This window comes from Lathamus discolor, chromosome 8, assembly GCF_037157495.1.
Source record: "Lathamus discolor isolate bLatDis1 chromosome 8, bLatDis1.hap1, whole genome shotgun sequence".
NCBI lineage: Eukaryota > Metazoa > Chordata > Aves > Psittaciformes > Psittacidae > Lathamus > Lathamus discolor.
In genome coordinates, this window is record NC_088891.1 from 21,354,524 (window position 1) to 21,376,835 (window position 22,312).

General features: G+C 48.2%; 1 protein-coding gene across 1 annotated transcript in view; it reads right to left on the reverse strand.

The window, feature by feature from the left end:
• The window catches only part of ARIH1 (ariadne RBR E3 ubiquitin protein ligase 1), a 60,347-nt gene that overhangs the window by 27,661 nt on the left and 10,374 nt on the right, over positions 1 to 22,312 (reverse strand). Inside the window, exon 2 of the mRNA XM_065687943.1 lies at positions 7,624 to 7,691. Coding sequence (XP_065544015.1) covers positions 7,624 to 7,691 — 68 coding nt within the window. The remainder of the gene's footprint in view (positions 1 to 7,623; positions 7,692 to 22,312) is intronic.

The window sequence follows — 22,312 nt, forward strand, 5'->3', positions numbered from 1 at the left end:
GTTAAACGTGCATTAAATGTACAAAGTTGGTTTTGGTATTTCAAAGACTCACAGCCCTGCTACTTGCACCAAACTCCTCACTACACAGCTCTGAGCACGGAGGCAGGTATTCAACACCTACATCACTGCAGAGATCTGGCTTGAACTGCACACTCCTGAAATTTCACATACCTTCAACACTTCTGTTGCATTTCAAGTAATTCATGATTCTCCACGGTGATTGCTTTATATTATAACTCCAGGAAACTAGAGCAAGAACGTCCTACTTCACAGTCCAGGCATTGGGACCCTTCTTAAAGCAAAGGCCTGATGCCCCCAAGTTCAATTCTCTTTTCAGCTTAAGCCTTCCATTCTTCCCTAATATTCTGATCATTAAAACATGAGAGAGGAGGCAGGAGGCAAAATTCAGTCACAGTCTATGATTCAGCAGGTCCCTAGTTCCTGTACTTCCTGCTTCCCTCCATGTCCTCAATCTACATTAAGTGGGTTCCAAAGAGGTCCTGACTTAATTTTGACACTTCCTCCTCTGATCTAAGGAGAAATGGGTCAGCAGAGACAAACACTCAGCTAAGCTGATCGAGTACTTACACATGGTCACCATCTCTCAGTGAGGCACTGCCCTTCACGCACTTCAGTCACCTCCATAGTTTGGGAACCACTGCTGCGAGGTGTGGGCTCCCATCTCCAGTTAAAAGTAGTCTGCATTTTCCCACTGACCACCCTGCCCAAAGGCTACACATTCCATCTCTTGGGCCAAAACTTGAGCCATTTGAGTATCATTTGTCTCTGGTCAGCCTGAGCTATTTTAACATCCTCCCAAGAAAATATCATTCCAGGTATTCATGGAAAGGAGCATACAAAATTGGTTGGGGAGGAGACAAAAGACCACTTTCTTCCTATTTCATATTCCCTTAAGAAAACCAACACTGGTTTGGGATACAGGCTGACTTAAAGCTCCTCAGCTTAGTGAGGAGGACCAGACCAGAACCTCATTAGCAGGCAGGTCACCCTCCTCCCAGCATCAAGACACCACGTACCTTCCTCCATCTTGCAGTGAACTAATCCAATCTGACCACTAACCAGCTAACCTGCCCTGTACATACATCCCCCATTCAAATCCCGTAAACAAGTCATTCCCCTGCAGCAACAGCAAGTTAAATCCAAAGAAGGAAGCACCTCCCTAAAAACCCCCCACATTCGACCATAGCGCAGTGACTTAGATTGAAGACCAGCAGACTGATTCCCAGCAGAAACCTGTCCTTGTAGCTAAGGCAAGGCTGAGATTAGAGTCTTTACAAGACACATATTCAAACTCATCACAAACCAGACAGAGTAACAACAATAGAACAGAACCTGCTGTCCATCCACAGACAGAAGAAATCCAGGACTTTCTGTTGGGCAATGAAGTTACCGGGGGTGTCTCGATGCAGGACTAGACCTGGTACACAATATCTAACCAAAGCACCCCTGCTAGATTGTCTTATCCTGCAGTAGTCCCCAGAAGTCCCAAATCCATAACAGCTCCCGTACAGAACTACCAACAAGACTGGCCTTCAACTCAAAAAGGGTTTAGTTCACTGCTGGTTTCCTGATGCAGTTTCACATACTTTGGATCTTAATTTCCAAGACACTAGATTTTGAAGCTGGTGGTGAATTCCGGCATCGCAGCATACACAAGGCTCTGTCACTGTTCTTCAACCTTAGCTCAGGGACTTAACTTAGCCAGGTTATTTTGTGTTCCTTCAGGATTACTTATCTCTAGAAACCTTTAGCAAATGAATTCAGAGCTGTCCCAAGCAGCCAAATGGCCAGGCGTGATGTTTGCAAAGAAAATAGTGTAAGATAAATGCTGTGACACAACTTGAACACCAGCAATCATAGCCAGCTGAACGCATCCCATATTCTTTTCCATCTCTGCGTCGATGAGACCTATCGTGACACTTTGTACCACTTCCGTTGCTAGGATCCTCCCAGCTGCCTGGGTTTTTCCTGTATGATGCCTGCCTGAATCCTCCTCTGAAACAAATGCCTCCAAATAGGTTTGTGCTAAGTCATTAACACTACCAAACACTCCTACCAAAAGCAACTGATAAGGGGCTTACTAAGAGGTTCCATCTAGTCTGCTCCTCCCCTTTTGAGCAAAGTAGCTCACATGCTCACAGCTGAACCCAGTGAATGCCCCACATTTTACATCATATTAATTGCATGTTACCATCTCTGCTGTGAAACGTGCCAGAAAAATCCTTTAATTCCCTCCTCGCTTCCTTTACAACTCTAGGGGGTTTTATTTTTCTTCACCATTAAATGGCTGCTTCTTGGTAGCTCCGTCCTTATTTTTCACTTAGGGAGAAGCGGGGCACCTTTAAACAGCCTTTTAAATCCTCTTCCACTTCGCAATGTAGATACTCACTAGTTCCAGTATTTACTATACTTGGGAAATGTTATGGTCTAGTCAACTGATACGACACTCTCTGCTCAATATAGCTGACTTCAACAACTGGCTTTATTAGTTTTGCCGAATTCACTCTCCATCACAAGGTTGTTTCCTCTGCTATTTTCAAATGAATAGACACACCAGTGAGTTATTTTCAAGTTCTTCTATCATTTCTTCACCGCTTACCAACACCAAGTCCATAATAGCATCAAGTCTTTCTGGCACAGGGATCAAGCTGTCAGCTTCTTTATTTCCTCCTGCTGTCAGTAACTGCCTGATCACAATTTTTAGACATAATCAAGTCCTATCCAAGGAGTATCAAAGATAAAAAGCCTTTTCACTGGGATAAAAGCTTCTAGTACACACTTTGGGATATTTACTTTAGTGAAGGCGCATTTGTGAATGTCAGAGAATCAGTATATTTGCAGTAAAAGACATCTTCAAACCAAAGGTATCTTCCTGCCTGCCATACGCAACTTTTCATCTGCTCAGACTCTGCTGAGTATTTTAAGCACTTATTTGCCCAAAGGAAAGCAGACAACCAGGTATCCACAGAGAAAAGTCAAACCTTGGATGCAAGGGGAGGAGGCAACCTGGGCTAGAGCGAAGGCACCAGAGCCACCCTGGCACCGGTCTCTGCTCAGAGGGAACGGAGACAAGCAGCCACTAAGGTACACACATCCAAGGGACTACAATACCTCTGCCTGTACCTACAGGGGTCAAATCAGACCTTGGGCTACATGCTGACATACGTTTCTTTTTAGGAAGTGATCGGAGGAAGGCACATAAAGCAGGAGAGCGGCACTTCAGCCTCTTCACCACGAGGAGGTTCATTCCCAAAACTGCCCTCAGGAGGGCCAGATGCTATGAGCCATAATAAAAGATAAAGCATTTCCTTCACTTATTGCTGAGGTTACCTGATCAATTCGCACCTGGTTGTCTCCAGTCTCTATTAACCATGCTTGTGAGACACAGGGAAATACACTATTTCATATCTTTAGTTTCCAAAACACGTGCAGCAGATCAGAAGCTGAACTCAGGAGTTCCTCACTACCCACTCGCATCCTGCAAACAAACCCACCCTACGCACCAATCTCGCTTTCAGACACAGGTGAGTAACTCGTGTTTCACCAGAGGGATGGGGCAGTTTGTCAACTGGGGCTATTACTTCATGTAAGTGGAATAAATACCTCTAACACATCTGTCCTCTTCACAACACCATGCAATTACTTCATGACAAAGCAGGCACGGACACAACCTGCTTATTAAAAATATGCATGACAATAGCAAAACCAAACAGCAGTATACGGTTTTCATGGTTCAAACCATGGAAATTTCCCTCACACAAGCTCAGGCTCCACCACACTTATCAGAAAAGAGGCCACTTATCTGCTTTACTACAGCCAAAGGCTGATAAGGTGCCTGTTCAGTCACGCTGACTCAGGGTAAACAGACACAGTAAATACACAACATGAAGCAACTGAGCTCAAGCTTTGACTTGGTGTGAAATCGAGCACCAAAAATTGCACCCAAACATTACATCTCAGCAAACACGAAACACACCCAGACTGCAGGCAACAACAGGAATGTCCTGGGAAGGCTTCCTAATGGTTATTAAAAGAGGCCAAATGCAACCGTTGAGCTGAATTTGAGAGAGTAGTTCGACAGTTTAAAGTAAGAGTCACGCAGGAAAACAGACAGTGAATGGACAGCATTATGTTCAAGTAAAACCTATGTTCTGGGGCTTAAATAGTGCTCAAAGTTATTTTCTTGCTGGACTAGAGCTGCCTCTGCCCCTCACCGTGAACATCTCCCAGTGCTTTTCAGTTCCTTCGCATTAACACGAAGCTACTGTTAAGATCTGCTGGACATGCACAAAGCCAAGCAAGTCTCAAAAGTTATCTCTGCTGTGGAAGAATAACCAAGTCTAAATCTGGGATTAATAAGCTTGTGGTGTTTGTCTAAATGAGAACAGCCTCTTAACATAGAGAGGAGATGAAAAACGGTGATGTGCAGCATCATGACATCATGTCCAGAGGAGGCCATGGAGATGCTGCGAGGGCTGGAGCAGCTCTGCTCTGGAGCCAGGCTGAGAGAGCTGGGCTGGGGCAGCCTGGACAAGAGAAGGCTCCTGAAGGGGAGACCTGAGAGCAGCTCCAGTGCCTAAAGGGGCTGCAGGAAACCTGGAGAGGGGCTTGGGACAAGGGCCTGTAGGGACAGGCCAAGGGGAATGGCTTGAACCTGCCCGAGGGGAGACTGAGCTGAGCTCTTAGGCAGAAGCTCTTCCCTGGGAGGGTGCTGAGGCGCTGGCACAGGGTGCCCAGAGAAGCTGTGGCTGCCCCATCCCTGGCAGTGCTCAAGGCCAGGTTGGACACAGGGGCTTGGAGCAAGCTGCTCCAGTGGAAGGGGTCCCTGCCCGTGGCAGGGGATTGAGACTGGATGAGCTTTAAGGTCCCTTCCAACCCAAACCATTCCATGATTCCATGATTTCCAGCTCCCACCACTATTTTAAACAGATTGTTTCACATCCTGGCTGCTGAAGTGAGCGCTCACCTCCCACCCCTGCCTTCACCTATTACTGCAGCAGTCACAGAACCTTCCTGGGCACCAGGAGCCAGCTCTCTCCTGCTTTACCACAGCAGAGCATCTGTGGGGCACTGCAAAGGCCTTTGTGGAAGCTGTTCGGTGAAGAATTGACAGAAAGCAGCACCAGCTACTTGAGAGAGAGTGTTTTGGTGTTTTTCTAACACAAAAGGACATAATCAGCACCAGAAGTGTGAGTTGTGTACAATAGGTCTGCACAAGCAAGGGTCAGGTATTACATTACTCACACGGGAAGTCCTACAGAATTAAGATAAGTATTTTAATGAATATGTACCAGGAGTAAATGCTGACCTGTTGACTCTGTAAATATTTATATGTACTTAAAAGTGTTTTGCTTGGAAACTGGGAAAAGCTTCCCAATAATACCTCCCATCGAGGTGCTGACACCCCTCTCTCAAAGACCCCCAGCCCCATTTTATTGTTTTAATTGATGAAAGCCTTAAACAAGTTTCCAGTGAGAAGGAAAAAGGCCTACAGAAGGGGTGACATTTCAGCACACTCATGTCAAGGTACCTCAAAGGTAGCCAAGGAGAGTGAACTTTGGCCTGACCAAAAGAACCAGCACAAGAAACTCAAACAACAGAAGTGAACTGACCTATGTTACAGGGAAGGAACTAAATCAGAATGCTTAACAGTTGCAGTGTGAGTTAAATAGCCTCAATGTGACTGTATTTCTAACCCAAAGTGTTCATACTTCCAACATTAACTAAAAGAGGTCAATCTTGGGAAAATAAAGTAATAGCTTTCAAAAGTACAATCACCTCAGAAAAAAAAAAAAAAACCACCCAAAAAACCCAACAAATTAGGCCAAATAAAACATAAAAGACACCTCCGAGCATCATCAGTAACCAAAGATGTGACACAAAGAGGGCTACAGGTGTCCTAAATCCATTATCCTACCAGAGCAGAAATATCTAAACTCCAAAACCATCCACTAGCAGATTGAATATCTGTTGCTCTTCCACACTTGCACACTGCATGGAGGAGTACCAAACTACCAGAGCTCAGCAAAGAGCACCTATGGGTGTGTTTCGCATTTCAAAAGCACTACCAATGAGTGTTTCTGTTCTACAGACCACAGAGCAGCCTGTCTTCTCGTACCTAAGCACCAGGCAAAGGAAAAAGGGACCGAAAATCAAACAGCCCTGCCAGACACTGAGTCCTTCTGCCCTCACTGCACTCTGTCCTGCGCTGCACCCCCAGAGCGTGAGCAGCAGCTCAGGGAGGGGATCCTGCCCCTCTGCTGTGTTCTGGGGAGACCCCCCTGCAGCCCTGATCCAGCTCTGGGGCAGCAGCACAAGAGGGACGTGGAGCTGCTGGAGCGAGGCCAGAGGAGGCCACGGAGCTGCTGCGAGGGCTGGAGCAGCTCTGCTCTGGAGCCAGGCTGAGAGAGCTGGGCTGGGGCAGCCTGGACAAGAGAAGGCCCCTGAAGGGGAGACCTGAGAGCAGCTCCAGTGCCTAAAGGGGCTGCAGGGAACCTGGAGAGGGGCTTGGGACAAGGGCCTGTAGGGACAGGCCAAGGGGAATGGCTTGAACCTGCCCGAGGGGAGACTGAGATGAGCTCTTGGGCAGAAGCTCTTCCCTGTGAGGGTGCTGAGGCGCTGGCACAGGGTGCCCAGAGAAGCTGTGGCTGCCCCATCCCTGGCAGTGCTCAAGGCCAGGTTGGACACAGGGGCTTGGAGCAAGCTGCTCCAGTGGAAGGGGTCCCTGCCAGGGGCAGGGGTTGGAGCTGGTTGAGCTTTAAGGTCCCTTCAACCCAAACCATTCCATGATTCCATGATTTGGATCTCCTAACACTTGTTAAGACCAGCAAAGACCACCTGTACCGCCTTTGTTGCTCCTTCTGGTCCAGACTAATTCTCCTCCCAGCTTCTACAAGTAAACTGAGTTCTCCAGCTCCCTCACACTCTCTCCAACAGCAACAGTGGCACTGAAATACCCAAATGCATTACCACTTTAGCTGGATTTAGCCTCCATTGTGAAATAACAAACTATAAAAAGTATCTGTAGCACTAACATTCCCCAGGAGCTGGGAATCAAACATGAGAAACAACCATAAACCGCGCTGCTATGAGGGGAAGAGGCAAAATTCAAGCCATTATTTACACACACTAAAGAAAAACCTAGAGCTGCAAAGGTGAAAACAGGGCAGATGTACTTCACCAGTACCCTTCGTTAGTCAAGAACAGTTCAGTCGCAGCAAGACTATCACACATGTCAGGAATACACACACAGCATGACAAGCAAGAGCAACTGAACCCGAATCTGGAACAGCTGCAAGGTGACAGGAACCTGGTCCTTTCTCCAGAGCTTGTTTTGACCATGCTGTGCCTGTATGTGTTTCAACTGGCAGCAGCCCTTCCTCTGTTGGGCAAGTAACCTCCACAACTTCTCTGACACCTAATAGGTACGAATAATATTAAACCAAGGAGTCACTCTTAGTCAGAAAAGACTGCTAAAGGAGCTTACACAAGAGATCCTCCTGCCATACACTGTGCAGCCATTCAGTCTCACATTAACCTGGCAATAAACATTTCTTGCAGGTCTCTAGTGCAATGTGGCCACATGCTACGAGCGCTGCTTACCTCTCCATCAGCTTCTCTTTGTCCCAGTTGAAATGGCTAAGCAGGATTCGGGTGATAGTCGCTGGATTCTAGGGAAAGAGAAGAAAAACAAGAAATAATTGATAACAGCTCCACGTCCCCTGTGCTTACACGGTGTGTGTAAAGGGCCACAGGAAAGGCAGCTAATTGCCAGCCCTCCTATTCATTTTTGCCACAACCTCCACACTACTTGCAGAACAAGTATGGTCCTTGTTTGCCCCAGCCCCAACCAGAGTTGGGCCAACAGCTCTACCCAAACAGAACTGACTGCCAGTGTAAGACAATGTCCTTTGAGGTCCCCAGATATTCCTGAAGCACCCCAAGATCCAGAAAATACTATGTGATCATACAACTAAAAACAGGAAATACAGCTCAGAAAGGTCAGGAATAGGACCAAAAATAAATGATTTTCACTGGGTACAAGTTTTTCTTCAAACTAAATCTGTATCCCCAGCCAAGGGTTTGGTTATATGAGTTCACAACTGGAACACACCACATATGCTTTAGCTCCCCAAATCCAGACTCTCTGAGCTCAGTTTTCAGACCATTTACATGCAACAGAGGCAGCAGCGAGTGCCCCCTGTGAGGGCCTACGTGTCCTTTGCCATCTGACACCAAAATGGAAGTTCCCCTTAGGGCAGATTGTCAATGGACACTGTGAAGCTGTTGAAAAGTAGGACATAAACCAGCAATGTGATTTTCTGAGCCCACAGGCTACAGCTACAGCTTGAAGCTGCCAAAAGCCAATGCTGCCACCCCAAGAGGCAATCCCACCCCATGCTTGCACGTCCCACGCTCACCAGACCATGCTCACACAGCCAGCTTAAGCTGCAATGCTGCACATTACTGCTTTAGAAGACATTTTGTCTTCTTTTCCTGTAAGCTGTCTTTGCACTGAATTGGTTTCCTGATCTGTCTGGCTGCCTGACCATGCCAACAGCAGCACTAGCACAAGGTAGAGGGCAGGAGGGGACAGCATCTTTCAGAAGCGGCACCAACAAAATAAAGCCCCAGGGTCAAAATGTAAGCACAAAGAACGAGTCTTCTTGTTCATACCATAAAAAACTGACACTTCTCTCCTTCTCCAGTGTGTTTTATAACCATAGAACCACAGACTGGTTTGGGTTGAAGGGACCTTAAAGCTCATCCAGCTCCAACCCCTGCCACAGGCAGGGACCCCTTCCACTGGAGCAGCTTGCTCCAAGCCCCTGTGTCCAACCTGGCCTTGAGCACTGCCAGGGATGGGGCAGCCACAGCTTCTCTGGGCACCCTGTGCCAGCGCCTCAGCACCCTCCCAGGGAAGAGCTTCTGCCTAAGAGCTCAGCTCAGTCTCCCCTCGGGCAGGTTCAAGCCATTCCCCTTGGCCTGGCCCTACAGGCCCTTGTCCCAAGCCCCTCTCCAGGTTCCCTGCAGCCCCTTTAGGCACTGGAGCTGCTCTCAGGTCTCCCCTTCAGGAGCCTTCTCTTGTCCAGGCTGCCCCAGCCCAGCTCTCTCAGCCTGGCTCCAGAGCAGAGCTGCTCCAGCCCTCGCAGCATCTGCCAGTACAGCTTGTTTAAGGACAAATTAAGCAATTTTTCCAGCTTAAAAAGCCCACGTGAACAAAAGCAGCTTTAGAAAGGTTAGACCAGATCCCTGATGCAGTCCATGTGGATCCCCGTAAGTAGCTGGGACAGTAAATCCAATACACAACATGAGGCAGAACAAAACAGAAACCAGCATTGCCAAGCTGTTGTCACAGGGCAGCCACAGCCCATTGTGGAACCAGGCTCCAAGGTGACGTGGATCCCCGCTCCCACCTGTAACCACACTGCTGAAGCCACACGGGCTTGGGCATCACAAGCAGCAAGGCGCACCCTGACCGTCCCCGCAGTCGCAGGAGCAGGGATCACGGCACTGCAGCTGCTGCTAAGGAGGAATCCCACTTCAGGGTGGATTTACCCTACATTCCCTTGCATGGCACACAGCAAAGGTGCAGCTCCAGGCTGGAATTACTTTCCCCTTTCTTTACAGCTCTCAGCCAAAGCAGCAAGCTGATACACCACAGACACATGGAGTATATAGCCTGAGGCAGGGTGTGAGGCCCTTGGAGCAACAGGATGGTCTTTGCATGGGTTGTGTCTCCTTGGGAGCTGCATCCTCACCTTCTGCCTTGGCCATGGGGACAAGCGGCACTCTGCCCAGCCAACACTGCTCAAGGTGCAGCAGCCAGGCAGGAATGATGCCAACCCAGCATGGGACCCCATTTAAAGAGAAGAAAAGAGATCAAGATAAAGCTTCCTGATAGCATCACTCCCTGATCCCACCCAGCACTGCAGACACAGGGAAGCAGTTGAACTGCTTCATGTCGGCCCTGCCACCAAGCAGCTATATGGGAACTTAAGGGTCTCCTTCACCAAAAGGCTGGTCCGGCTTCAGAAAAGAAGACTGCAGCCTTTTTGAGGGCCTTAGATTTGGATCTGTCCTGTACTTGGGTCTCCACCACATCTTTTCCTGTAATACTATTGGAATGATATAGGAGTACCTAAAGGGGCTCTCAGTGGCTCACAAACAGGCATGTTCCTTGAGCAAATGAATACAAAATGAAAATATACTTTAGGCAACAAGCAGCTCATCTCCAGATTCTCTCAGTTATGCTGATACCAGCTCCTGTAGGCAGCACAACATCCAGTTTGTAAAGGATATCCACGGCCTAGGACAAGTCTTGCCTAAACCCAGGAAGTCTCAGGCTAAATGTGCCCCACAAGCATCACGTTCAGATCTCCCTACGTAACGCTTCCAGCATGCCCACATCTATGAAGCACAGGACACCCCGGCCATGCTCTGGAGCTACGAGTTTCAGACAGTCAAACACACAGCTCTACCCAAACACAAGGATGCCCCACTCAGCCCAGAGATCACAGAATCACAGCCTGGTCTGTGCTGCTCACCCAGTCCCAACCCCTGCCATGGGCAGGGACCCCTTCCACTGGAGCAGCGTGCTCCAAGCCCCTGTGTCCAACCTGGCCTTGAGCACTGCCAGGGATGGGGCAGCCACAGCTTCTCTGGGCTCCCTGTGCCAGCTGTACAAAACCACCCATGTCCTTCATTCCTCAGGCACCAGCAGGATTGTTGCAAGCCTTGTCCTATCTCCTGCCACAGCAGCCCACTTGGCCACTGGACTAACACTTCTGGGAATACCCATTTATCACTTCAGAGACTAACAGGAAACAGAGGTGGTCTCTGGCTGACTTTTTAAAGACAACAGACAGGTTCCCCTGCACTGAAGGGTAAGTTATGTCATGATAACAAGGAACTGAAGCGGTCTAAAGCGAACATCAACAAGGCAAACCCAGCACATATCCCCACCAAAGGACACAAAGTGGTCACAAAGAACAAGGGGATCTCATTTTGTTTGTGCCTCCTCCATTTTCCCCAACACAGCCACTGCAGCTCTCCAGAACTCGGGATTATCCTCCAGAGAGCAGCACTGTTGGCTCGGTGGTTTCTAACACAAGTAGGGCGCAAGGGGTAGCTGCTCCTGGCTTGGGGGGCTTTAGCTTCCTCTGCCTACAGCAGCATTTGTTCAATACTAACTTTATGCCCTTGCTTGTGTGCAGGGGGACAGCAACACAACCCAAGCCAGCCTTAAACTGGGAAGACTGGAGACAGGGGGGGAGGTTTGCATAACGTAAACCACAGTGAAATACAAAAGCAGAAGCCTCTGGCATGAAGGACTGTTCCAATTCAAGGCAAGACACCAACATGGTACCAGGAAAGAGCTGCTCCACATTCATTGCTTCCATGCCCACGCTTACCTCAATTATTTGGGAGCAGCTTTGGAGCCCAAAATCCCACATCTATCACAATGAAAGGTTTACTGCTGCACAGCACCTATGTCCTGTAACTCTGTCGGGAAACCATTTGCTGTTTCCAGCTGGTTTGGCACCAGTTGTGCTACAGCCCTTCATCAGCCACGCCACAGCCACTTTGGACACTCACTCTGCCCAGAGCTGCAACAATTCAGGCTAAGACAGTTGGGCTGTTCAGCCTGGAGAAGAGAAGCTGTGTGGAGACCTCAGAGCAGCTCCCACTGTCTGAAGGGGCTACAAGGATGCTGGAGAGGGACTCTTCATCAGGGACTGCAGCAATGGGACAAGGGGTGATGGGTTCAAACTGAAACAGGAGAAGTTCAGGTTGGGTATCAGGCAGAAGCTCTTCCCTGTGAGGGTGCTGAGGCGCTGGCACAGGGTGCCCAGAGAAGCTGTGGCTGCCCCATCCCTGGCAGTGCTCAAGGCCAGGTTGGACACAGGGGCTTGGAGCAAGCTGCTCCGGTGGAAGGGGTCCCTGCCTGTGGCAGGGGCTGGGGCTGGATGAGCTTTAAGGTCCCCTGAACACAAACCACCCCATGAATCTATGATTCTAACATTCAAACAACACTGGATTCCTGTAGCTTCTGTGTTCTGGAACTGGGTGGGCTCTTCCTTTAGCACCAGGATTACTGTCTCACACCACCAAGATTAGCTACGAACAGGCTATGCTGCCGCTCAGCCAGGATTACTACGTAGGCTTGAAGCTGCAGCAGGGAGAAGCATGCGTTGACAAAGGGTAGCTTCTGGTTACAGAGACGGATTTTCATGAGGGAAGCAGCCAGGAACAGGCACAAGCAATGGGAAAACCAACACGTTCAAATGCTCCCTCCTCCCAACGTGCTTCGATGAAAGCTGAAGCAGCAGATCCCATTTACAGCAGCCACTCAATAAACTGTACATGTGGAAGCCAAGGAAGACCTCTGAGAGCCTGTTGATATCCAGAGAGGAAGGAATCCCGAGGAAAGCAGCCATTTTGTTGGAATTCTCAGGGCAATTTAAGAGACTCCCTGGCTCACAAACCAGTCACAACACAGCTCTGCCCAGAGAGAACCAGGCAGTGGTTTTCTCAGTAGTGATTTTGGGTTTAGGCTAACAAAGCAGCCAAGCCCCAGGTGCGCTTCACACAGATCCCACTTCCCACCTCTTTTAGCTGGAGGTATTTACATTTACTCTTATCTATGCTGCCATGCTCCAGCACACCAATGCAAGTGGGAGGCACTGGGATGGGGAACCCTGCAAAGCTCTGGACTTCTCCAAAAAAGCACTATTAATGGAAAGAAAACTCCTTAATTTAATAGGATTTAACTGAAGTGGAAGCTTGGTCACTACCATTCGAGTTGAATTCTTTTTGCTGTCAAAATGAGTAGGAATTGGAATGAGGAACTTGGATGCACTTTAAATGCATACATGAATTATAAGTTATAGCTGATTAGGACATCAGCTTAAATCGGAGCTCTCAAGCAGCACAGTTTGCTGACTGACAGTTTGCTGTACTTGATCCATTCACGTTTTCCTCCATCTGGGGTTAATTCTTGCAGTTATTACTGAGAAAAGCATATTCCAGAGCTCAGCTCTCACCCCATGCTGAGAGCAAGCTCCCGTTTCAACTCCAGCATTCACTGCAAGTAAAAACCATTTGAGAACAACCCCAGTTCTGTTCTGCAGCGAAATCCTTTCCCACCTCCTTGAGACACAGTATTGGGAAACTCTTCATGTTGTTTCTTTCCATTTCATGACCGGTTTTGTTTTCTAAACATGGCAGCTTTTGCATTCCAACAGTTTTCATCCCAACTGCAGCATCTCTGTCCCAGTTCCCGATGCAGGACAACAATACGGGTTTGACACCGCTTCCAGTTTGGTTTTCTACACAATTGCTTTTGCATTCAGGAATTAGGCACATCAGAAATAGTGGCTTTGCCTCTGTAAATGGTTCAAACCCCTGCTACATCCACAGTTCTATCGCATGGGTGTGCACAAGGGACAAGAAACCGCACTGAAATTCCCCAGCAGGACACTGACTGGTTTCACATCAGTTGAGAGCAAAGCAGAAGAGTTTTGCTTGGTGGTGACCTACTGCACACACTGGTGGAGGAAATCTTACACGCACAAAACGTCATTTCTAGCTGTTCAATACAATTCCCAAGACCCGAGTGTAGAAGATGAGATCTATGTGTGATCTCCACGATGTGATCTCCTAAAGAGGTATCATCAAACTTGTTAGTTTTTAAACACCACCAACTGAACACTTGGAAAAGCTGCTGGAAAACTTTCATGTAATCTAATATTCCCTGGCTTGGTTACAGACAGAACATGAGAGGGCTGTTGTGAGAAGACGAGGACAGCAGCTGAAGGCACCAGTCTGCCACCACCCATCCATACTCCTCTCCTCAGCCATCCCCTGAGGCTTAGGAGAGCAATCGCACCACAGTACATTTTGCCATCAGCCATCTCACGGGTCACAGGGCCAATACCACACACAGGTGGATCTGAGACAGTTCCCATCTTCCAAACCCCTGTTGTAAGCAATAAGAGCAACTTCAGTATCAGCCATTCCCTACAAACCCACTAAGGATATAGCTTCCTACAGCCCCACTGAAGTTATGCTAAGTGACCTGAAATCACCACCTCTGAATCACCCCAGTTTACCTGTTTCCTGCTATGGGCATGTCCAAGCAACGCCACATGAGCCAGGCTACTTCCTTGTGACACTGCCAGTCACCACTGTCACTGCTGTCCTCCAGCCGGCATTAACCACTGCACTGTAGCTTCCCATTAACATACACCCAGGCTTCAGCTCCAGCGCTGATCATCCCCGGAGCTTCCCACATCTTTCTCCATCTCATTAACTTCCCTTCACACATCACCTCTGAAGTCTCAAAATTAACTTTTGCACAATTAGCACCATTCTGTGATGGCAGCAAACGGCAGCTGGATATTACAGCCTGTTTGTAGTAACCTGCATGCACTTCACCGGCTGTTTCCAGCTCTGATGAACATCCTCCTAGCAGAGGAAGGGAATAAAACACAACTTTGGAGAGAGCTCTATTACTGCAGTTAATGGGTTCAAGAGCCAGAAATGAAGCAGTCAGCTGCTTTACATTTTCTCTGAGCCTTTTGGAAAGTTTTCAGGTTAATGATTAGGAGCCGCAACAAAGATCCATTGTCCAACCAAGCTTTTAAAAGCAGGAATAAAAACCATCCTGAAAGCAACAACTCTGGGATGAATTAGCAAATTTGGAAGCTCAACAACTGAATTCACACTGTGATGCTTCTAACTGAAAGCAGATAGGCCGGATCTGCCATGCTGTTGAAGTGTGCTGGGCAGCACTGGCTCTCGTGTGGCTGCAGAAGCTCCAGCTCAGCACAAATGAAACACTGCATATGGGCTACCATCAGGGGAGGTGCTTCCCAAGATTTCAGCTGCACTTGCTTCCACACCATATCTATGGTTGGATGACAGAACACAGAGATGTTAACCCTTACTTTACATATTTGATTTGAAGAACATTTTGGTTTCTGCTTCCTTTTGCTACAGTTCTGGAGCATAAAGTCAACCCTTTACAGAGCCGAGACCCTGTGAACCCAAGCAGATTGTGTCACTGGACACTCCTTCAGGACTAGGGAACAAGAGATCTCCAAATGTCCATGGTCTCACAGCCACCTCACTTTCCATTCTTCTAGATGAAAGAGCACTGTTGTTTCACTGCCCACAAAGGCACTATCACCCACATATCTCTCTCCCATTGCTGTCTCCCAGCACAAGAAACCCCAACACAAGCAAATGCTCAGCAGAGGTGTGTAAAGCACCACAAGCCATGGCTATAGCTTCCAGAGCTGCCGCTGAGCAACTATAGCGGGTGTGCTGAGAGAGAACTGGAGTGGGAGCACATGGGCGCCAGAGTACGTTTCAGAATGGGTTTATTCAACCCATTGCCTCCCACTCATGGATTTGCAAAGACTTGCCTTAAAGGAGTAGGAGAAGGTGATGGCATCATTTCCATATAATTCCTCCAGTTTACTATTTCAGTAGCTCCTTAGTATCTCCCACTGCGGAGGAAGAAACAGCACGCAGCACTGCAGCTAGGCTGTCTTTAGGTGTTATTAAAAGCCCCAAAAGAGTTTTGGCTGCCCTAAATGTAAAGGACCTGCAGGTTCATCCAAATAGAGTCTGGGTCCCTGGGAATCACCACTTTCCTCTCATGCCAAACCTTCGGTCAACATCCAGTGCCTTCCAACACTGCTTCTGGTAGGATGAGAAACCAACGTTAACACAGATCACTACTGAAACAAAGCAATCAGAGCTCTGTGTCCCCATCACTAACACCACTTAGTCCCCTCCCCTGCTCATCCTCAGACTGTAACTCCCACAAGCAGTGACCTCAAAGTATATTACAACCCTTTTCCCTCTTGACATTACACACCACGTCTCTCCAAGATCCCTCACACTTTTTCCCCTTTTATCAAGAGACAGCATCGAGAGCAGCCCTGAGGTCTTGGGGTGTTGAGGAGCAGCTCCCCATGACCCAGCATCAGTGAGCGCTTCAGCCCAGAACCCCCCCGTGTGCTGGGCTGCACCCCCAGAGCGTGAGCAGCAGCTCAGGGAGGGGATCCTGCCCCTCTGCTGTGCTCTGGGGAGACCCCCCCTGCAGCCCTGATCCAGCTCTGGGGCAGCAGCACAAGAGGGACGTGGAGCTGCTGGAGCGAGGCCAGAGGAGGCCATGGAGATGCTGCGAGGGCTGGAGCAGCTCTGCTCTGGAGCCAGGCTGAGAGAGCTGGGCTGGGGCAGCCTGGACAAGAGAAGGCTCCTGAAGGGGAGACCTGAGAGCAGCTCCAGTGCTAAAGGGGCTGCAGGGAACCTGGAGAGGGGCTTGGGACAAGGGCCTGTAGGGACAGACCAAGGGGAATGGCTTGAACCTGCCCGAGGGGAGACTGAGCTGAGCTCTTAGGCAGAAGCTCTTCCCTGGGAGGGTGCTGAGGCGCTGGCACAGGGTGCCCAGAGAAGCTGTGGCTGCCCCATCCCTGGCAGTGCTCAAGGCCAGGTTGGACACAAGGGCTTGGAGCAAGCTGCTCCAGTGGAAGGGGTCCCTGCCCGTGGCAGGGAGTTCAAACTGGATGAGGGTTAAGCTCCCTTCAACACAAACCAGTCGGGGATTCTATGATTCTAGGACCCCAACCCTATAAAAGTTCTCACCTCAATACACTTTATTTTGGCCACCAGGTAAGTTACTGCACAGTTCCTACACATGTAGCACATATGGATGCAGCTCCATCAAACAGGAGAACTGTTGCTCTTCTCCATATCACCACAATGCCCAACAGCAGAAAGAAGCAGCATTTGATATTTTCAGCCCTGCACAGTCTCTACGAAAGACAAAAGTAAGGTCTTAATTCTTGTCCCAAACTGCTGTGACAACTCACTAATGCTGGGCTTGAAGAAAACATTGTGTTGGTTCAAGAGAAATGCAAAAGCACATTTTGCCACAGAAAGAAACAGTGATGCTGAATGAGGGTGGATTAGTTTGGCGACTGGGCAATAGGTACCAAAATACCTCAGTTTAGCCCCAGAGTGGAGGGTGTCAGCACCAAGTAAGAAATCTCTTCCCTTACGCTAGATTTTAGAAGCCCTGAGGAAGACTCCAGAAATCCAGAGCAGCTTAGCTATGCCCCAGCTCTATTTCTGCCTGTGAGATAAAATACCAGCAACTTGGATTATTATTTTACTTTGAAATAGGGCAGCAACTAAGCAGGCAGTAAAACGTGCTCTTCAGAGCCTGCTCCAAAGGAGCTGCATCCCACTGCCACCAGATCAAGCAGCAGCAGCTTGGAAGGTATTTATTTCAGCAGCAACACAAGCTCATGCAACCACTGGCTCCTGGCTCAGCCACCAGCTGCTCAGTGATGGGAACCCAACTGCCTGCACAGTCACAAGTGAACCAGGTCGAGGAACTGACCCCAGTTAAGGGGTTGCTGGTTTATTTTAACCCAATGCAGGGTCAGACACCTGAGTCAGCACAACTCAGCCAACAAGGACCTGCTCCCAAGGGGTTTGTTTGTGAAATCAGTCTGCTGAGAGCCATGAGTCAGCCACAGCAGCTCTGGCTCTTCCCCATCTCCAGACTCCCTACGTCTTCTTGCGCTGAAGACCTTAAACCGTATCATGGTATAATGTCACACAAGGCAGAGCCAGAGGTCCCACTTTTCTCCCCCATTATCTCACCAGCAACTGAAAGCATAACCCAGAACTACTGTTTCGCATGTTGAAGAAAATAAAAGGGTTTGACATCTTTCTTCCAAAAGCTCTATGTGCAAGACACATCCTGAGGGCAGTGGCTGCTCAGGACCTAACCCCATCTGCATCATCACTATTATCTGGGGGCTCTATTCAGCTGGGTACCAACCATCACATTTCAGAGAGTAGCTGGTGGGAACACTGCCAGCCTCTACAGATGTGTCCTCACCATCACCACGTTGTGAGCCTGGCAAGACAGAAACACGCTTTTCTTTTTTATAGGCTCTTTTATTAGTCAGTGTTGGAAAGACTGGAAGTGGCATATGTCAGGTCAGCTACCCGTCAAGTTGGTACAAGGAAAACAACCCAAAGCACCACATTTGGGTTTCAGGGAAAGCACAGGTCTGTCCTGAGCTACAGAAACTGTCTGCAGGCAGGAACAGACAGAGGAGTAAAGCTAGAACTGTACAATCGCTTCTTCCTTTAGATCATTTTGCAGAAGTCTCAAAAACGCTTTCTCTGCTTTTCTTCCCTCACTCAGATATGTATCGGTACATTAACTTCACCCCAGTCAGCATTGTACATTCCCAGGTTCTGGTCCAGAGCCAGGCTGGACATTGAAGGCCAGGTTGGACAGAGCCTGGGGCGACATGGTCTAGTGTGAGGCATCCCTGCTCGTGGCAGGGGGCTGGAACTGGATCATCTTAAGGTCCTTTCCAACCCAAACCATTCTATAGGATGTACCCATTTCCCAGGCTTGATGCATCCATAGGAGACTGGCCCTGTTCCTCATGTCAGGTAGCACAATTGCTCTTTGTCTGCCAGCTCTGGGTCCAGCAGTTCATGCCATGGAAAGAATAGGTCATATTAGCCCTGCCAAATCAACTACTCACTGATCAGCAGTACCCAGGAGTTCTCTGTGCATATTCCATGCCCTCAGGGTAACAAAACATCACATTTGCTGCTTTAAGCACATTCAAAGGCATCACCTGGTCAAAGACACCGTCAGAATCAGGAGGATGCTATTAGCAGATCAGTGGAGGTATCAGAAGTTGTACTTCACCTTCACTGTCATATGTCATGATGTCAAAAGACTTTTTTTCATAAGATTACTTGAAGAAATAATGATGCCCTGGCAAACCTGAAGCGTGCAGAACACATCAGGCAAACGGAGAGGATGAGAGTGTTCTTCTGGTACCCAACATCACAGCAGTACCTGGAAGGGGAAATTCCCAGTAACTTGTGCTCTTTTTCCACAGCCGATTCCCACAGCAGCTCTGTCGGGAGGATCAAACAGCTTCCAAAGAAAGAACTGATTGATTTTCTGGATCAAGTTTTATAAGTTCTCTGCAAAGGTCCCTCAAATTGTCCTTTTCCTGGTCTCAAAGGTCCTTCCAGATGGTGACTAAAGGGTGTCCTCTCTTAAGCCAATGTGCAAGCAGAGGATCAGCCCCCAAGATTATTTATGTTCAGCATAAATGTGTTAAGCATGAAGTTGTTGGGTGCTCCAGCTCCCACCTGCTTTTGTTAGCGGGCACTAAAGAACATCTATTCTACCATGCTCAAAGCCAGGTGAGTTGGGTATCACACAAGATATAATCCAGCCAAATTGTCCATCACCTCAGGACAACTGCTGCCGATTCCTCAAAATCAGTTGTTTCCAACTGTGAACAGAGCCTTACCCAAAAGGCACTGCCAGCACAGAGTTCTTCTCCCCCAGCAGCTATTGCAGTGCTTGATTACACAGCATCTTCCTCTGCTAACAAGAATGGGAGCCAAAGGACAGGCCACCTCATGAAGCACATGTCAGGTACTCGGGGGGAAATACTCACTACACAAACATCTTAAAATAACAGGCCTGGGCAGCCTGTGTCCTGAATCCCAGCTTCCGGTTCAGAACACCGTCATTAACATTTTCCAGCAGATACACAGACAGGGAGAAGAAAATGGTGCAGCACGATCATTTCTGCCACAAGCACAATCCAGTAGCACCCACAAACATCAGTGAGCTAAAGCCCTACCACGGGAGCTAAATAGAAACCATCCCAAATGAACACTTCCCTCACAGCAACGGCCAGGTTAGCTCAAGTGTTATGAGACATGGTCACGGGTGGCATGTTCACCCCTTCAGAGACAACGTGACTGAGGAAAAACATGGGCTCAGATGAAGAATTTGTAGCCAGTGGCACTTGACAAGAGCACTAGAGAATTTGGATGAAGAAAAAAATCCTTCACATCCTTCCGCCTTATCTCTCCCCTCCAGGCCTCAGCTTGGTGGCCATCCAAGCACTGCCTATTTCTCTGCAGTTCTCTGTCCCTTATTGCTTCTCATTTTGTCCCTTCCTCTAACAGCATGCACTTGGTCGAACCATTCCCTCTCCACACATTTCATTTGGCCACAGGAGTTTTACCCACTCTCTGAAGCATCACCACACTCTATAGTTTTTAGGAAAGAGAAAAGAAAACCACCTCCTTTGGGCTGATTCATCTCCTCAGCACCACACAAAGGCCCTCAACTTGTCTCCTGGCACACCATACCTGGCTCAAGAAGCAGCTGGGTGCACCGTGCTGTACCATACCACTCAGCACAGATTTAACCAGCACCCATTCAGCACTCCAGTTCCACAACTGGATCCCAGTTCTTATCAAGACCTTCCCATTTCCCAACAGCAGCCCCTGCCCACAGACCATCTCTGCATCATTCAGCAGAAAGAGGCCGCCTTGCCAAACTGCACTACAATACAGAACAGGAAAAGCTTAACCCTTTGACAGATTTACTGGCAAAATATGCTTGGTATGCACGATGTCACTTTGATAAATGGGCAGTAAATCTCCCCCAGTGGTACCTGTGCCTTAGTCTGTAACTCTCAATCAAGCAAAGAAAACATAATTTAGCCATCTTAACACTCTTTAAGTCTACACGCCCAGGAAATCATTGCCAATGCAGCAGTGTCCTGGGGATGTAATCTTTGGCAACATCTTTGCATTGGCAAAAGCCCCAGAGCAGATGTGGTTGCAGCTCATTATCACTTCCCCACACAAAAGCAGCTATACCTGCAAAAGCACTTCTTTCTGCTGGCAGGATCTGCATCTGCACTAGGACCAGCTGCCAGCATCCTCTTCCCAACAAGCCTCTTCTAGCTCAGCCCATTTTTTAATGATGACTTTGCAGTTTATTCACCATACTCCACTCATTTAGTCTCACTCAGTTTTATAGCAAACATAACCGAGTCCTGGCAGCAGCCAACTTTATGAGCTGGGATTTCCTCTACAAAAAAGAGATTTCGCCTGTTTACACTCCACAACTTCTTCCTCTGAGGGCTCCACAAGAAGCCACCTTGGAAGAAAGGATGTTCCGGAGGCATGAAGAGTTCAGCAATTCTCTTGTACGGTCTTGCTCCCATCCTTTCACAAGATCCACCCAAAACCTGTAACTGCAGTCTCTAAGGGCTGCAGGTATTTTTAACTGACTACCTGAGCTCCCTCGAGTTAAGAGAAACACTCTGTTGGGATTCAGTACAGAAATAACAAGTCACAAATCATACAGCAGCGGGGGAGAAGTGGAAACCTCCAACTTTTCTTCCCTATTCTCACTTAAGGACTTTGAAGACTTGCCTCTATGCAAACCGGCACTCATTTCATCGGAAGAGTCTCTGAAGCTGTCACGTTAAACCTCCAGAGCACCTAGAGCCCCAGGAAACAAACCTGAATGAGCAATTCCATGTTTGATGGACTGTGCACTAGATGACAAGGTTCCCCTTATTGCTTTCTTAAGATATTACTGCCTGTCATCAGATACTGGGCTTCTGCACAAGGAAAAACCCACCTCATCTGTCAGTCCTGCCTTACAACTGATATGAAGGGTTCCAATGTAAGTAATTACACACAGTGAGGTGCACTGGAAAGGCTGGCACCAGCCTCTCCCAAGCCACAGCACTTGCAGAGATACCCTGGCAAGCTGTAGCAGGACACCAGGGAGGGGAATTACACTGCCACACACAAGAATGACAGAGATCCCAACCATCCCAAGCACCCTCCCTCAAGCTTCAGCCATTCCAGGCATCCCTGAAGACAACTGCAATTCTTCACCCTCTACTCCCCTCCTAGAATCTCTGATCCCAGCTGAAAAAAATCAGTACCACAGATAGGAAGGTGGTTCCTGAACAGGAACGACACAAAGTAGATGACAGAGTCAGCGAGCCAAGAAGCAGCTTAGCAATTTCTCAAGCATCTTACCAGTGTCTGTAATATCTCTGAACCCACTTCCAGTACCTAAATACAGAGAATTCCCAATGGAAGGCAGAGTATCCTCCATTTCTAAACTGCAACAGTCCAAGACCTATATCACATTATACTTGACGCTTACTGCCATACAGAACTACACTTGCATTTACTATCAACAGTCACCATCCAGCATAAAAAAAATACAGCAAAGTACATTTTCAAGTATTAATTTCAGCTCTCAATAATACAAATAAGTAAGTTTCAAACACATCATTTCACCAAGTAAAACAGACTGGTTACTAGAGAACATGCTAATGCATACATAAAACATGTACAAATCCAAGAATACCACCTCAATTTGCTCAGATAT